The sequence below is a fragment of the Scardinius erythrophthalmus genome (assembly GCF_964197995.2).
Source record: "Scardinius erythrophthalmus genome assembly, chromosome: 25".
Lineage (NCBI taxonomy): Eukaryota > Metazoa > Chordata > Actinopteri > Cypriniformes > Leuciscidae > Scardinius > Scardinius erythrophthalmus.
The window spans coordinates 19,625,165-19,640,554 of NC_138245.1; the positions used below are offsets into that span (position 1 = coordinate 19,625,165).

A 15,390-nucleotide genomic window follows, 5' to 3' on the forward strand; every position below is an offset into this window, starting at 1 on the left:
CAATTCCCACATTGCTTTTCTTCTCATTTGCATAAAATTAAGTTAATTTGCTATTGCTAATAGTTGCTTATTCCACCAGAAATTATGACTTTGCTTTGTCACCACAAATCTCTGTCAGTGTGAACACCCATTACGATGCTAAAAGTCACACAATGTCATTTTTTTCTCACGTTCTCTTTTTCTCTCTGCTTAGGGGCAACAAAAAGAAGGGCATAAAGTCCTCCATCGGCCGTCTTTTTGGCAAGAAGGAGAAAGCGCGCTTTGATCAGCCTCTGAGCAGGGACGGCCAGGTGACACCACCTGTCATTCCAGGTACCATGAAACAAACAAACACACACACATTACACACAGGAAATAGATTTTAGACAACTAAGTAAATGAAGATCATATACTCCTTAACTAACTATTTTAATATGTTGTGTCACAGAATTTGAGATGGGTATTGGAGATACCATGACGTTGAGCAAACTGGGCACACAGGCAGAGCGAGACCGCAGGATGAAGAAAAAGTAGGTCGTCCCTTCTCTGTGATTCTCACTCATACAGCTCCTTCACACTGACGCACACCAAATCACCCTGAGACATTCAATAATCTGACCTAATCCTTAATACCTAATTACATGGCTCAATTAAAGCAAATGACCAATCAATTCAGTGGCAAAGTGCCATTTCCTGCAGATAAACAAGTTACAAATAACACTTAATAGTAGGCTAATACCAGGGCCTCATTTAAGTGTACTTTACCATTCTGTCGAGTCTGTCCTCATCTCCACATCTTATCTCTGTCCCCTGACCATTAGTGTGACAGAAAAAGATAGGTTTTCTAATTAACACCTGCCATGTGGGTGTGTGTGTGTGTGTGTGTGTGTGTGTGTGTGTGTGTGTGTGTGTGTGTGTGTGTGTGTGTGTGTGTGTGTGTGTGTGTGTGTGTGTGTGTGTGTGTGTGTGTGTGTGTCCATTCTTTGGCACTGTGCTAAGAACAAAATGTACTTCTTGTTTGGGTGTAAGATGAGGTAAAGAAATTGAATAGCCTTTGAAGTCTAATAAAAAATATATTGTGTAGTTGTTGAAATTGAACTTAAACACAAAATTTACTCAGAATTCATAAACCATTGAAAACAGATGTACTTCTCATATGCTATCATTAAACCTTATTTGTTATGTTTATTACTTTTTTATAATAGTTCATAAATAATATAATTTATAACTATTATTTTTATAAAAATAATTATACTATAATTCACCAAAAAAAATCCTCATAACAATTTTGTATAAAAAATATATTTTATATATTGTTATTACAATTATTTAAATTAATTAAATATAGATCCATTAAAAAAATTCTACAGTAGGTGTCAGTAAGGGTGCATTAAAGTGATCAAAAGTGACAGTAAAGTAATTTGTAATTTTACAAAAGATTTATAATTCAAATAAATGCTGTTTGTTTGAACGTTCTATTCATCGAAGAATCCTGAAAAAAATTATCCATTGCCACGATGGATTTCCATCAACTGATTTGCAGAGAGGCCATGTATGAGAAATTTAAGGTATGGTTCACCCAAAAATGAACTTTTTGTTATCATTTACTCACCCTAGTTGTTCCAAACCTCTATTCATTTCTTTCTTCTACTGAACACAAAAGAAGATATTTAGAAGAATGTCGGTAACCAAACACTTGATGGACCCCATTGACTTCCATAGTATTTTTCTTTCCATACTGTGGAAGTCAATGGGTCCCAGCATCTGTTTGGTTACACTTATTCTTCAAAATATCTTCTTTTGTGTTCAGCAGAAGAAAGAAATTCATACAGGTTTGACAGCCATGGTGAGCATAAGAGACTTCTTTAAAAAATATGTATATATTGGTTGATATCAGCTAACCTTCTCTCAAGAGATTGTACAGAACATTGGACGGTGAAAAGCCTATATGTTTTAACTACTTCACTCTATGTGGGGTTGTATTTCCTCTCAGCTCTGACCTTTCTTTGTCTTCTATTAGGCATGAGCTACTGGAGGATGCCAGGAGGAAAGGGCTTCCTTTTGCTCAGTGGGACGGCCCCACTGTGGTCTCCTGGCTCGAGGTACAAAGACATCAGCCACCATCCCTCCCACCGTGCAGTAATGAGCACAGCACTCGTGATCTCCATGATTATAATCACACAAATCAAGGGGGGGTGGGATTCGGATGACAATAATTAGGATAATTACTTACTCGCTCTGATGATGACGGAGATAACGAAAATGCATCTTGACGGTCTTCTCTCTGACATCCTCCAGCTGTGGGTGGGCATGCCAGCTTGGTACGTGGCAGCGTGTCGCGCCAATGTGAAGAGCGGCGCCATCATGTCGGCTCTGTCGGACACGGAGATTCAGCGAGAGATCGGCATCAGTAACCCACTGCATCGGTTGAAGCTGAGACTGGCCATCCAAGAAATGGTGTCACTGACGAGTCCATCAGCTCCTCTCACCTCACGCACAGTAAGATGCCTGCTCCTAAACTGCTCATTTTCACATACAGTCTCAAACTGAAAACAAATATGAATCAAAAATTAGTCCGTGCAGATCCTTTCCTTTGTCTTTGTAACAATATTACATAAACATACTTATTACATTATTGGTTTATTGGTAATATGTGATCTTTAGACAGATGCTGTGCTCATATGGGAGTTGCCGGTTGCAATATAGCGTTAATCATGTCCCAATCCCATTCCCAAATGATTTCTCAACTTTATCTTTGCTCAAAATTTTCCTCCATAGTTTTAAATTAGAGATAAATTATGTTTATTTTAATGTAATTTTTTTTATCTTTATTTTTATCAACATGTAACAATTTATGTAACAGTTTTTTTGATTGAAACATATTTTAAATATATTTTATTAAATTGTTGTAGAAAAAAAAATTCTTAATGTTTTAATCATTTATATAAACTACATACAAATATATAATATACTATATAAAAATAATTTAACGACAATTTGTGTGTAAAAAATTCAATATTAAATATATTTTTATACAAATAATTTGTTTTATTTTATTTAAACTAATAAATTAACAAACACTTTTGGAGATGTTGGTCTTTCCCCATTTAAACAGCTTAAAATAGGCACCTGTTCGCCTATTACATACATAGAAAATAGTTTCCCGGGGGCGGCAGTAACATGGCTGCCAAAGTTACTTTGCTGTAAACACTCACTCATGACGGTGTTTATGAGGAATATGCAATGTGTGATCATTTATCTGTGTGTGTGCGTGCCTCTTTTTCTCCGTGCAGTCTTCCGGAAATGTGTGGGTGACTCACGAGGAGATGGAAAACATGGCAACCTCCACCAAAATGGTTAGTCCATCTGGGTGACTCCCTTGTGCCCGCGGTGCCATGCATATGCCACGCTTCCGCAGCCCTCACAACCCCCAGCCTGCTGCCCCTGACTCTACCCCCATCCCCCTCTGCCCTGCAATCTACCCAAAGAGTGCGCTTATTAAACCTTTTCGCATGTTTCTGTGTGATTCATGTCCTGTTGCTTTGCTAACTGAATCCATATTTAACTGCATTTGCAATAATTGTTACCTAGTAACAAGCACTGATGCTGTTGCTTGGTGTGCACATCATTTCCCGACTGAACTGAGCTAAGTGAGCTATTTAGCTAGAAGAGAGTATTGCTAACACTGTCTCCTCTGTGCTCTAACACGCTGTCACTCTGACATTTGACTGACAGGAGAATGAGGAAGGAAGCTGGGCTCAGGTGAGAGAACTGGCTGTCTTTGACCAAACAAAAGCCTTCCACTGACTCTTATATGTGGTTTTCACTTGCCTTTCCATTAACCATTCATTTTCAAAGTCTGTTATTGACTTGGTTTATGGCTTAGAAAGAATGCATTATCTTCATATGTGATTAAAATAAGAATTTATTGAAAATTTGTCACGGTTTGTCACATTGAAATGAATGCAGTTATACTGTATGTGGAAGGTAACATTTTTCATATTTGGTAGTTATGATGATATGATAGATTATATACATTTTTAGTGGGCAAAATACATATTTTTTAGATTATTAATCTTTAATTATCATTCAAATGTAATACAAGTTTATTATATTATGGACAATTGTAAATGTATATATGCTATAACTAAATAGTTTTATATTATATTTATAAAATTAAAATATTAATTATAAAATAAAATAGAAATACTGCTATATATTATAAATACTGTACTATATATTATAAATACATATTTTTTATATAATTGATTTTGTTTATTATATAGTTATTTACTATATATAAATGTATATTTTATATTAATTAGTATATATTTTTACTTTATGTAAAATCTAATTAAAATGACTGTTTAAAGTAACTAAACCCATTTAAGACCCAGTTGTCAGAGGCACAGTAGAATAATTTATCTTTTCTTTCTCAGACATTAGCATATGGTGACATGAACCATGAGTGGATTGGGAACGAGTGGCTGCCAAGTCTTGGACTGCCTCAGTACCGCAGCTACTTCATGGAGTGCTTGGTGGACGCTCGTATGCTGGACCACCTTACTAAGAAAGACCTGCGGACACATCTCAAGATGGTGGACAGCTTCCACCGGTAAACTATAGCAGTGATTGCTCATTTTTAACAACCGCAGTATGAACTAGACTTTACATACAATGGTACATTCATTCTGTTCTTACAGGGCTAGTTTGCACTATGGCATCATGTGCTTAAAAAGGCTGAACTATGACAGGAAGGAGTTGGAGCGAAGAAGAGAGGATTTCCAACATGACATCAAAGGTACGAGTAAATTATCATTGCACGCTCTAGATTCATTACTTCTAACTTATGAAGGGAAGAGCACTATCTAGTGGCCGTACCTGTTACTTGCATTTCGGTGGCAGGAATGTGTGAGGTCAACAGCTGAGCTTTTTAGTGTCAAATCCATTTAAAGGGACGGCGCCCGGCTGAACTTCAGCATAACACATGAACTTGACACAGCTGTCACAGCTTTTTGAAATCTTTCATCTTCATAGCTAAAGACACACGCACCAACTGCTTAAGACACACACACACACACACACACACACACACACACACACACACACACACTTAAGCACAATTACGCACAGGATTGAACAATCAAGCCAGCTGTGCAAAATGATCACACTCCACATATACTATTACCTAAACACAGATATTTCCAGTAGAGTTGTAAACACAGCCCCCTTCGAAGATTTGCTGCATGGGTTAGAGGTGGTCTGACCAAAATCGTTTTATATCACGATAACTGTATATACTTGTTGTTGTTGTTGTTGTTGTTGTTGTTGTAAATTCAACTATTTTACATGTTTTATAATATGGCTTTATAATGCAAGTAATATGAGTCAGTTTAATGTGAAACCAATGAAGCATTTTGTGTCTAGAAAAAGTAATAGCAAATGCATGTACCACTGTCTGTTCCAGATACCCTGGTGTGGACCAATGATCACGTGATGCAGTGGATTCAGAACATCGGTCTGAAGGAATACTCTAATAACCTGCTGGAATGTGGCGTGCATGGAGCTCTCATTGCCCTAGATGAGACATTTGACTTTTGCAGCTTGGCCCTCATTCTACAGATCCCCATGCAGAACACCCAGGTGAGGACCGTACGGATGTTAAAGGACTTAGTAATGTTCTAACATATAAAACTCACTTATGTGATATGGTGGTTCAGCATACTGAGGGTCTTTCCAAAATCCTGTATCTCTGATGTGTCTTCCAGGCCAGGCAGATTCTGGAGAGGGAGTTCAATAACCTCTTAGCATTGGGAACTGACCGGCGCCTGGAAGAGGTAGGTGATGATTTGGATTCTGGTTGGATTTCAGCCAAAATTCATGGAATTTTCCAGATCATCAGAAGTGACCCTTCTGCAGTGGAGCTGGAAATGCACTGTAGTCCACTTGGGTTTGTTTTCTTATGAAGCCAAAAGCATGTAACAAAAGATTGTCATAGTAATTCATTATGTTTTTTCTTTTGTTTTAACTGTATTCTTTTGAATGGGGAAATAATGGTTGCAGGTGCAAAATGTAGAGCTAAGAACGACACTGTCATGATTTATCTGTTACTTAGTCAGCGCTGGTCAGGATGGAGCAATCATAATCATTTTTGATTACATGATAAGGCATCTCATTTAGTCATTTTATAGAAATGATGGGGTGTATATAGTTTTATTTATATGTCAGGTATCAATTAATATGTTTAAATAATTGTCTATATACAGTATATATATATATATATATATATATATATATATATAATTTGATTTTGTATTAATTTTATCTGTGGAATAGCTTTTTCAAAATAAAACAAACATGAAATAAAAATACATTTATTTTAAGTGAAACAGTGAAACAGAAACATAAAATATATTTCTAAATATATATAAAATACATATTTTTTTCTTCTTCTGTGTAACAGCTTTTCAAAATGAAAAACTTTTTCTATAAATAAATGCATATTTTATTATAAAAAAATGCGAAATAGTATGAAATGTGATTTTAAAATGTCATATAGTTGCTTTTACATTTGTGATCTGGGAGTGCATGTCTGCAGTGAGACCCAGGATTGCTCTGCTCATCATTGATGTTGACATTTGTTCACCATAGAATGCGAAAATTAGCTGAAGCTTTTATATCGTTGTGTTGTCATATTCATTCTCTGTTGCCATACTTGAAATAATACGGATGTGTGTGCAGTCACACTTTTGAACAAGATCTTAACCCAGTTGTTGTGATGTCATCCTTCTCATCAGAGTGATGACAAGTCATTCCGAAGGTCTCCGTCGTGGCGCAAGCGCTTCAGGCCGAGGGACGGCCAGGGTCTTGGTATGATGCCGGGGTCCATAGAGACACTTCCCGCTAGCTTCCGCCTCAACACCATGACCATTCCCGCTTCTATGGCTGCTGTGCCCAAGAGACAGCTGCAACCAGAAGGTAGAAAGGGGGGCAGGGTGTTTTACAAAGGGGAAAGGAGTTCAGCCTTGCCATTAGCACGTTGCTCTTTAATGGTTGCCGTACTGTACTAACAATTAGTGCCTTCTCTAACTCTTTTTATATCTTACGACACTAATTGCAAAACATTAATGCATATTGACTGTGAAAGCATGTGTTAAAGTAACTAATATGAATGGCACAGGTCGGGGTCACAGTTTATTTCATTGCATGTTTTCTCCCCTCTGTCTCTGTGGTTCAGCAGCCGGTCCCCCGGCCCCGCAGAGACTAGACCCCTCAGCTGTCAGGACTTACTCCTGCTAACTTGCTTTTACTAATCACTGCACTTACACTAACAGGTAAGCTGTTCACTTCAGCTTCTCGTCTATAAGCTCTGATGGCTCAGAAAGAGATGTTTAACACCATCTCCTAACCAGACGCGATACGATTCCTGCGTTAAGCAGTCTGTCCACACCAGACGTGACACGACTACGAGAAATCGGTCAAAAATCACAGCCAATCAGAAGAGTGAACTGCACTCACAACAAAATGTATAAGTACATTATCAAATTCATAAATATTAAACCATTTTAACATTGTTTAAAAACACATACTGAGTGACTGATACTATCTTTGTCATAGAATACACTTGTTTGTTTGCATTGAGTTCAAAGTTTGAACGTTCTTGTTTCCTGTAAAAAAAACAAAAAAAACATGATCTGAGTTGAATTATCCTTTGTCACTTTCAGTATGGCTATAAAGGTTATGCAAAATGATATTCACAAACTCGCATTAAATTCTTTTAACATTAAATAAAGCACATAATCAGTAGCTGAGATTATCATTGTCATACTTTGTATGTTGTTGTTCTAGCTGCAACGTCTCAGAAAAATAGAAACCGTTTCTAAAATAGAATTGCGAGTATCGCCGTTGCAGCTGGATAGGATGAAAGCCCTGATTAACATGGAAAAGAAACCTTTTATCGCATGCCGCAACATCGCGTCACATCTGGTTAGGTATTGATGCTCAGATTTATTGCTTGGCTTTTTTTTCTTCTGCTTTTTGTACATGAATGGTCAGTTGAGTTTCTTTTCAAGTGCTATAAAACGGAATTGAATGAAAGTTCATATAATCCTTTCAGCACTCATAGGAACCACCTAGCAACCAATCAGAACATATTAGCAACTACATAGCAACACACTGACATCCATATATGAAGTACTGATTGCAATGGATTATTATATATATATATATATATATATATATATATATATTTTTTTTTTTTTAATTTTCAGTGTCCTTTCATTTATATTAATTCAGTCTCATGGATTATATAAACATCTGAACTAATTACATTTTCTGTCTTTACATGATTTAATCAAGTATTTAATTTGTGTTATGATGTATTAAAATGAGTCACATTTTATAATTATTGCACTGATATTGGTAAAGTGTTGTTCTGGGTTTGATACAAGTTAAGCTCAATTGTCATAACTTGTAGCGTAATGTTGGAAAACTATTTCAAAGCAGATGTTGCAGTTAGAGTAAGGGGCCGTTCACACAGAACACGTTTTTGCATTTCCATTGTTTTTCAATGTTAACCTGCTCTAGACAGACGTGTTTGACTGTTGCGCTCGCGTCTCACATCTTTAGCACTGTCTCGCTCATAGCAAGCCGTTCTAAAATGTAGCACTCAAGTTAAAAGAGCTTCACAGACCTTGCTTTTTTTTCATTCCACTGCCTGGCATCTTGCATTTTTAGTCCGACCCTAAAAAATGCATTTTTGCATTCCACTGCACTGCTTAACCATTGTGTTTCTATGTAAACATACACACATTGACAATTTGACTGTTGCACTTGCATCTTTTGTAGCATCTGCCGCATTGCACATAAAAATTTGGCTCTCAAGTTAAGTTGCTAAGTAGAAGAAGCAAACAAACAATACAAGACTTAAGTGCAACGGTCACACGTTACACTTAGGTCTTGTATTGTTTGTTGCATTCTGAAAATGTGCCGCTCAAGGTTAAAAGGCCAAATTAAAAAAAAAAGCTTCTTTTTTTTTTATTCCAATGCCCTCCATCTCACACTTATAAATGCATGCGTTCTGTGTGTATAATCCCTTACAATGGAACACACAAAAGCTAAATGCTAAGTTGATTATTTTTGCGTGAAATCTTCCATATAATAACTTCTATTTACTTGCCATTGATATGATCAATTTGTAGGTATACTGACTGCTTTTTTATGCCCTGACATGCCCGAACCCGGAACTAATTGTTTTTAAGACCTCTTAAAATATGATTTTGATGATTTCTTGTGATTTCTATCCTCTCATTTCCCTGCCAGTGCATTCCCACTACCTGTACGGACACATGCTTGCGGCCTTTCGACAATGAAATATGCCAAAATCTGGGGACACCTTGAAAAGATGAGGGAAGGGTTAACCTCCGCCCCTCCCCTGTCCTGAACCACACCAGAGCTTTCTTGGACACCGTGCAATAGAGGGGGACAGAAAGACGAATTTTGAACTCTTCAGCGCGTGGAACGCATTGCAGCCGCAAAGGAGAAATCTCGTCATATCAGTCGTTTCCCAGTAATCCCGGTTATATAGTCTTTGTGGTGGTCGTACTTAACTGGTGTACTTGGCCCTGTAGTCTGTCAGTGCTAGTCTGCTCCTTTGGGTGTGCCATTGGCATTTTACTGTATAAGGCTTTCTTCCCTTTGGTTATGCAAATTATTAATCAATGTCTATGTATATATGAAAAACAGAAAATTATGCGATTATGTTTTTTATGGAAATATATATCAGACTTGTATATCGAGATGAATATATCATTATTATATGAGTTTTAAAGTCTCAGTTGTGACTGTTTCCTGTCGGTTAGACAGCTCCGTCTGCTAGAAAGGGTGTTACACTTGTAGTCGGTGTTGACTGAAGAAACGTGCGTTTGTGTTCACATCAGCAGTGCTTATCCACGTAGAGTTTCGGTCCGCACACTTCCAGGACACCGAGATCGTATGAAGCCATGATGCTAAATATTGTCAAGCATCAGGGAAAGCAATTGACTTCAGTTCACTTAGCATCAAAAAAAAAAAAAAAGATTTCCAGCACGTAGGACCTGCAAATGAACGTATGATCTCTTTTGATGCGGCCACTTGAAATTTAAACACTATGGGAGCAAATGATTCTTGAGCAACATACCTACCAAACAAGCTATGAGCGCGTTGGGCTTTTCTTCTTTTTTTTAAGACAATATTTTCTGTATAATTCACAGGATGTATCGTGCTATTGTGGCAGCTACTGTACTGTGTGTGAAAACGTGTGTATGTGTATTTTAAGTGTTACACAATGCTGACAAATCATGTTCTTACTTTAAGAAGTGCTCTCTATTAAAAAAAAGTATTAATATAAGTGACTGTTTTTTCATTTTATACGCAAAAAAACAATAACATCATATCATCATTCTTAATATCCTTTGAAATGAATGAATGATCTTGTTTGTGCTGTGTGGGTCACTGTTGGCATCGGGGCGTCCGGTGGAGCATGCATGCCACTAAACTTGACAATCACTGTAGCATCTATTGCCTCTCTTTCTCACTCTCGATCGTCATTACCACAGATCTAAAGGAATATATCACCACACAAACACTTGAACTTGAAATCCTGTGGTGTGCTGCTCTTTTTTTAAGCCTCGGTCTGCCAATTGTGCCTAGCCTCTCACAGCCAGTTTTAGTTGTTTCTGTTTCGTTTATAATGCCTCTTTAATGTTCAGCACGCTCGCTGAATATCGATTTGATCCTTTAGTGGCTTGCTAAAAAAATGCCTTGACGAGGACCAAGCGTTAGTAAAATGCCGAGACGTTTCCCTGATGCGACAGTGGTGGAGTAACTGAAGCCTCTTGCTTTGCAGCGTGTTCTCCTGTGATGGTCATTTTTACGCTAATTTGTTTCTGTAGCTCTTGACAGTAATGTGAACTGTAAAACAGGTGCAGGTCTCTCTCTCTCTCTCTCTCTCTCTCTCTCTCTCTCTCTCGCTCTCTCTCGCCCTCTCACAAACTCTTTCTCTTTTGTGTGCATGTAAGGTTTAATGTGTGTGTAAATAGATGATTTATGTATATAATTCTGTATAGTATAGATGCAGATTCCACATAAAGCATGTGGTTGAACAAGTGAGAATTTTTCTTTTAATGTGATGTTTGTTTGTTTAGTACGTGTCAGATACTGTTTGAGTTTTTCTTTTTTTCACCTTAAATGTAAAAATATGTCACAAATAAATAATTATATATGAATATATAAAATAAATATTTACCTTATGTATTATAAATCATTTCTTGGATTTTTGGGTTGGTTTTGTTTTTTGCACACAAGCCTAAACTAATATTTTAGCGATGAATGGGAATGCTGGGAAAGTACTTAATTTTGTTTTAAAAATTTGATAACCAAATCAGCAAAAGAAAGAAGGAAATCGTTTTTTTTAGAGGACGATTAGAAATGAATATATACAAATACACAACAATCTTTATTATAAAAGTCCAAATAAGTTATTCCAAACACACAGGAAAAAATACAAAATAAAATAACAAAACCACTCTGTAGAAAATAGGAACATATTTACATAACTGGCATTCGGAACTAGTTTAAATTAAGCAGAAATTGGTCAAAACCAGATGTAAAACATTGGACCCACAAATGTTTCTTTTTTGTTGGTAAGCATAAAGCACACACAAAGGAATCGAGAGGAAAAAAAAGGACAAATTATGAAAATATGATTTGCCCAGCCTGACTGTCTTAAGTTTCAGCAGGAATTAGGCTGATCTGAAATTCGTTCTTATTCCCACAGAGATAAGAAACATTTGGAAATATAATCATATGTGCCTCAAGATTTGTCTGGAAATTAAGCCCCCAAGGCTTTTAAAAAGGTTCTTCATTGACCTTGGGTGTCATAGATAGTGCTGTTATGGTCGTTGAAAGGTGGTCTGAACGTAACGGTAGGGTCACCCCCCTCATTTATTTGCTTATGTCCACTGAATAGGGCACGGGAGTCACCTCTGTTCCTGTAATGCTGTCCACAATAGAGGTCAGAGACCTCAGGTTGGTCTGCTCTGGGGAGTCGTCATTCAGGAGATCTGAGGAAAATGTCACTGTCACATGTTTGCCAGGCAAGTCGTTCAAACCTCACATTTTAATGTAAAATTCAAAAATGAGGTTTTCTTGATGCATTATTTTGATCCTTCATATTGTACACATAGATGTGGTGCTCTTACCCTCATGGGTGGAGCTGTAGACGGGGACGCAGTGCTCCGATGCGCTGCTCCACTCTGGACTGCTAGAGCAGGTGCTGCCAGAGCCCTGCTCGCTGGAGGACGACACCTGTTACACACAAACACACACACACACTACTGTCAGTCACATCGCCAGCTACCCCACCCGACCACTGGACCCTCACGACCGTCAGAAACAAGCACTGCTCTCGGCAACAATTATCGTCTTTTACACATTTGATTAAACATTTTTTTATAGGCGTTTTTGTGCTTTTAAAAGTTGAAACATGCAAACTACTGACTTGATTTCTATACTATTTAATTGACATAAAATTCATTTAAAAAAAAATTTCATTAAATTTAAACAAAATTTCAATTTTAACTTTTATTTTAATTGCTCGTTTTTGGCTTTTTCTAGGCTTCATTTAGTCTCCAATTTAAAATTGGATTCATTTATTTTTATTTTTATTTAAATAAAAAATAATAATATTTCTTTTTTGCAATGCCTGCTGCATTTAAGGCTGCATTTAGCCTTCATTTTAAAATACAATTTAAATAAAAAATGTAACTTTTTTGCATTGCAGGCAGCTTTATCATCATCTTCAAATATTTACAATTAATGAACGAATAGAAATCAAATAGGTATTGTTATAGAAATAGGTAATCAAATACCCACAAAACTGTGCAATGTCAAAAGAGTGCCCACTTAAATAATGTGAAGTGCTTTCCAATAACTTTTGCTTTGAGGAAGAAAAAAAAGAAAGTGCAGGTTTTGGAAGTACAGTCCTGTTTGACAACATCTAAGTCATTGATAAATCCCAGCGTACACCTGCCCCTGTTCCCCCAAGCTTCACTCACCCCTTGAGGAGCTGCGGCTCTATAATGCAGGTTTCCCTGCTCGTGTTCCTGCTGGTTGAGGGAGCTGACCAACGCTTGCAGTCTCTCGATGTACTGGATGGCGCTGCGCAGGATTTCCACCTTAGGCAGCCTCTGGTTGGGATTCATAAGCGTGCTTCTTTTAAGAGCCTCAAAGGCCTCGTTGACTTTCTTCAACCGCCTCTTCTCCCTCAAAGTGGCGGCTTTCCGTCGATCCATAGTCACCGACTTGCGCTTGCACACCTTGCAGGCCCAAGGCAGACACTGACCCGGACAGTGCTGCTGCTCCTGATGAGGAGACATGGACAAACCGAGGCTAGATGATGGAGACGGTTTGTCCTCCAGTCCCACTCCGTTGGACAGCATCCTTCCGTCTCCACACAAGCCCATCATGGAGCTTCTATCCTGATATCCTGCTTGGTCGAAGCCTCCGGTCAGCCTGGATTGGAAGAAGTTATCGCCGCCTTCGTAAAAACGCTGGTCTGCGAAGAAGTAGGGGTTGGTCTCGAAAAGCTCCATGTCTCGCTGGAATTAGAGTCCACCGGCTCTGCTGTGTCTTCTCTGAAAGCGTTATAGGTCCTTTACGGTCCTTGCGAGCGTGTGTGGGTGTAACCCTCGGAGCTGAGCTCGTGCTGAAGAAGATCTGTGGACGACAACTGCTCCACACCAACTGCAGTGGTGGCATTTAAACTCTCTGCCTGGTGTTAGATCAGTAGGTTAAATATAGCCAGGGCTCTGAGAAACCTGACCCTGCGTTTAGCTGTTGCCACACATCTAAACTTTACATCTCTTTTCATTCCCCAATCTTCTGGGGATTTGGGACCGGTTTGCTTCAAGAACGGCGTCAGGCCGCTGTTGAAAGTGCAGGAACATGATCTGGGTGCTGTGGAAATCAAACAGACTGCAGCAGATATGAAAGATCCACTATGGCTCCTTAATTAACTGATCTAAATTATTGTCAGACAATATCACCTTCTCTTCTAAAACAGAAGAATGTATTATTAGCAGTTCATTGTTTCTATGGCTTGGCTGGAGCAGTTCATTACTGAGGGTGTCTGTTTGGAAAAAGAAGCTAAATGGATAAAAGATTATTGGGAAACTTCCTCAATAAACAAAAAAATCCTCTGGTTTTATTTTTATACTCTCTATTGTTTCAGAGACTATAAATGCAATTCATATAACTGTAAATATAATCAAGATATAATAAATAATATTGTAAAATAATTTATAATAATATATACAAATAAAAAACACAACAATATTACATTAGTTATATATATTTATATTGGTCATTGGTCATATATATATATAGTTATATTGGTCGTATATATATAACTAAATTCTCTGTTTATATTAAAACTAAAACCGATGAATTTACAGTTTCCAGTTTACATGCTGACCATTTTCTCAATCTTTTTTCTAATTTAAAAAAAAAATCTAATCAAAAAATCTAATTTTTGATAATAATAATACATGCATTTTAATATTATAATAATAGTGTTAAGAATGTATAATGATAATAATACATATATTAATAAATGAATGTATAATCTTCTAAAAATATATATATTTTGCTGTTAATAATAAATACTGCATTTTAATATTCTAAAAATAATATAGAAATAATAAATATAAAAAAATGTATATTATCTTCTTAATCTTTGTTAAATTAACTTATAATTTGGTGTTGTTAATAATAATAATAAATATTATTTTAATATTGAATAAAATATAATAAATAAATACATTAATATATTTAATATTTAAAATGATCATGTTCGCAATCTTTGTCCTATTAACAAATGAATTATTTTTTTTTTTTTTTTGCTGCATGTTTTTCTTAAAATCTTTGTGGTATCTACTGTGTGTCTATACGTTTACCTGTCCTGTAATGTCTGGCATTGGTTCGGTAAGGTAGACCTTTCTTGTCCCTGACCCCAAAAAGTGAGGTAGGCTCTCCGGATGCTGGAAATCCCTGATGTGCTTGTCTGGGCTCATAGCTCACATGCTAATTCGGAAGAGCTTCCGCTATGTTCCCTAATGAATCCACAGGCTTATTTATGGTTACTGACACACCACAGCTATTCGAGGTTCATGTAGTTACATGGTGAAGGGGTTTTTTCACTATGATATTTTCCTTGAGTGACAGTATGCTGAACACTTCTACAATGTCACTGATGAAAGAATCCCCCAAATACTTGACCGTGTCCTTACAGATCTTTAAATTGTGAATGTAGAAGTGGAGACCTGCAGAACTTAAAGGTACTTTCTGCCCTTGTCCAGCACAGGTCCGAAGCTG

General features: G+C 37.1%; 2 protein-coding genes across 2 annotated transcripts in view; one reads left to right on the forward strand and one right to left on the reverse strand.

Annotated features, from left to right (window-relative positions):
* ppfia4 (PTPRF interacting protein alpha 4) overlaps positions 1 to 10,039 on the forward strand; it is a gene marked incomplete at its 5' end in the record, with an annotated part of 96,893 nt that extends 86,854 nt beyond the window's left edge. Inside the window, 12 exons of the mRNA XM_081358448.1 lie at positions 194 to 312; positions 428 to 509; positions 2,000 to 2,081; positions 2,278 to 2,478; positions 3,273 to 3,335; positions 4,419 to 4,594; positions 4,683 to 4,780; positions 5,447 to 5,622; positions 5,748 to 5,816; positions 6,777 to 6,957; positions 7,220 to 7,313; positions 9,301 to 10,039. Coding sequence (XP_081214574.1) covers positions 194 to 312; positions 428 to 509; positions 2,000 to 2,081; positions 2,278 to 2,478; positions 3,273 to 3,335; positions 4,419 to 4,594; positions 4,683 to 4,780; positions 5,447 to 5,622; positions 5,748 to 5,816; positions 6,777 to 6,957; positions 7,220 to 7,278 — 1,306 coding nt within the window. The 3' untranslated portion in view covers positions 7,279 to 7,313; positions 9,301 to 10,039. The remainder of the gene's footprint in view (positions 1 to 193; positions 313 to 427; positions 510 to 1,999; positions 2,082 to 2,277; positions 2,479 to 3,272; positions 3,336 to 4,418; positions 4,595 to 4,682; positions 4,781 to 5,446; positions 5,623 to 5,747; positions 5,817 to 6,776; positions 6,958 to 7,219; positions 7,314 to 9,300) is intronic.
* Positions 10,040 to 11,811: 1,772 nt separating this feature from the next.
* On the reverse strand, positions 11,812 to 13,746 carry myog (myogenin). Its single transcript, XM_081358468.1, has 3 exons — positions 13,074 to 13,746; positions 12,219 to 12,324; positions 11,812 to 12,080 (listed from the first exon to the last, which is right to left on the reverse strand). The coding sequence occupies exons 1-3, from the start codon at positions 13,608 to 13,610 to the stop codon at positions 11,962 to 11,964; spliced, it is 762 nt and encodes a 253-aa protein (XP_081214594.1). The 5' UTR covers positions 13,611 to 13,746; the 3' UTR covers positions 11,812 to 11,961.
* Between the last annotated feature and the right edge of the window lie 1,644 nt (positions 13,747 to 15,390).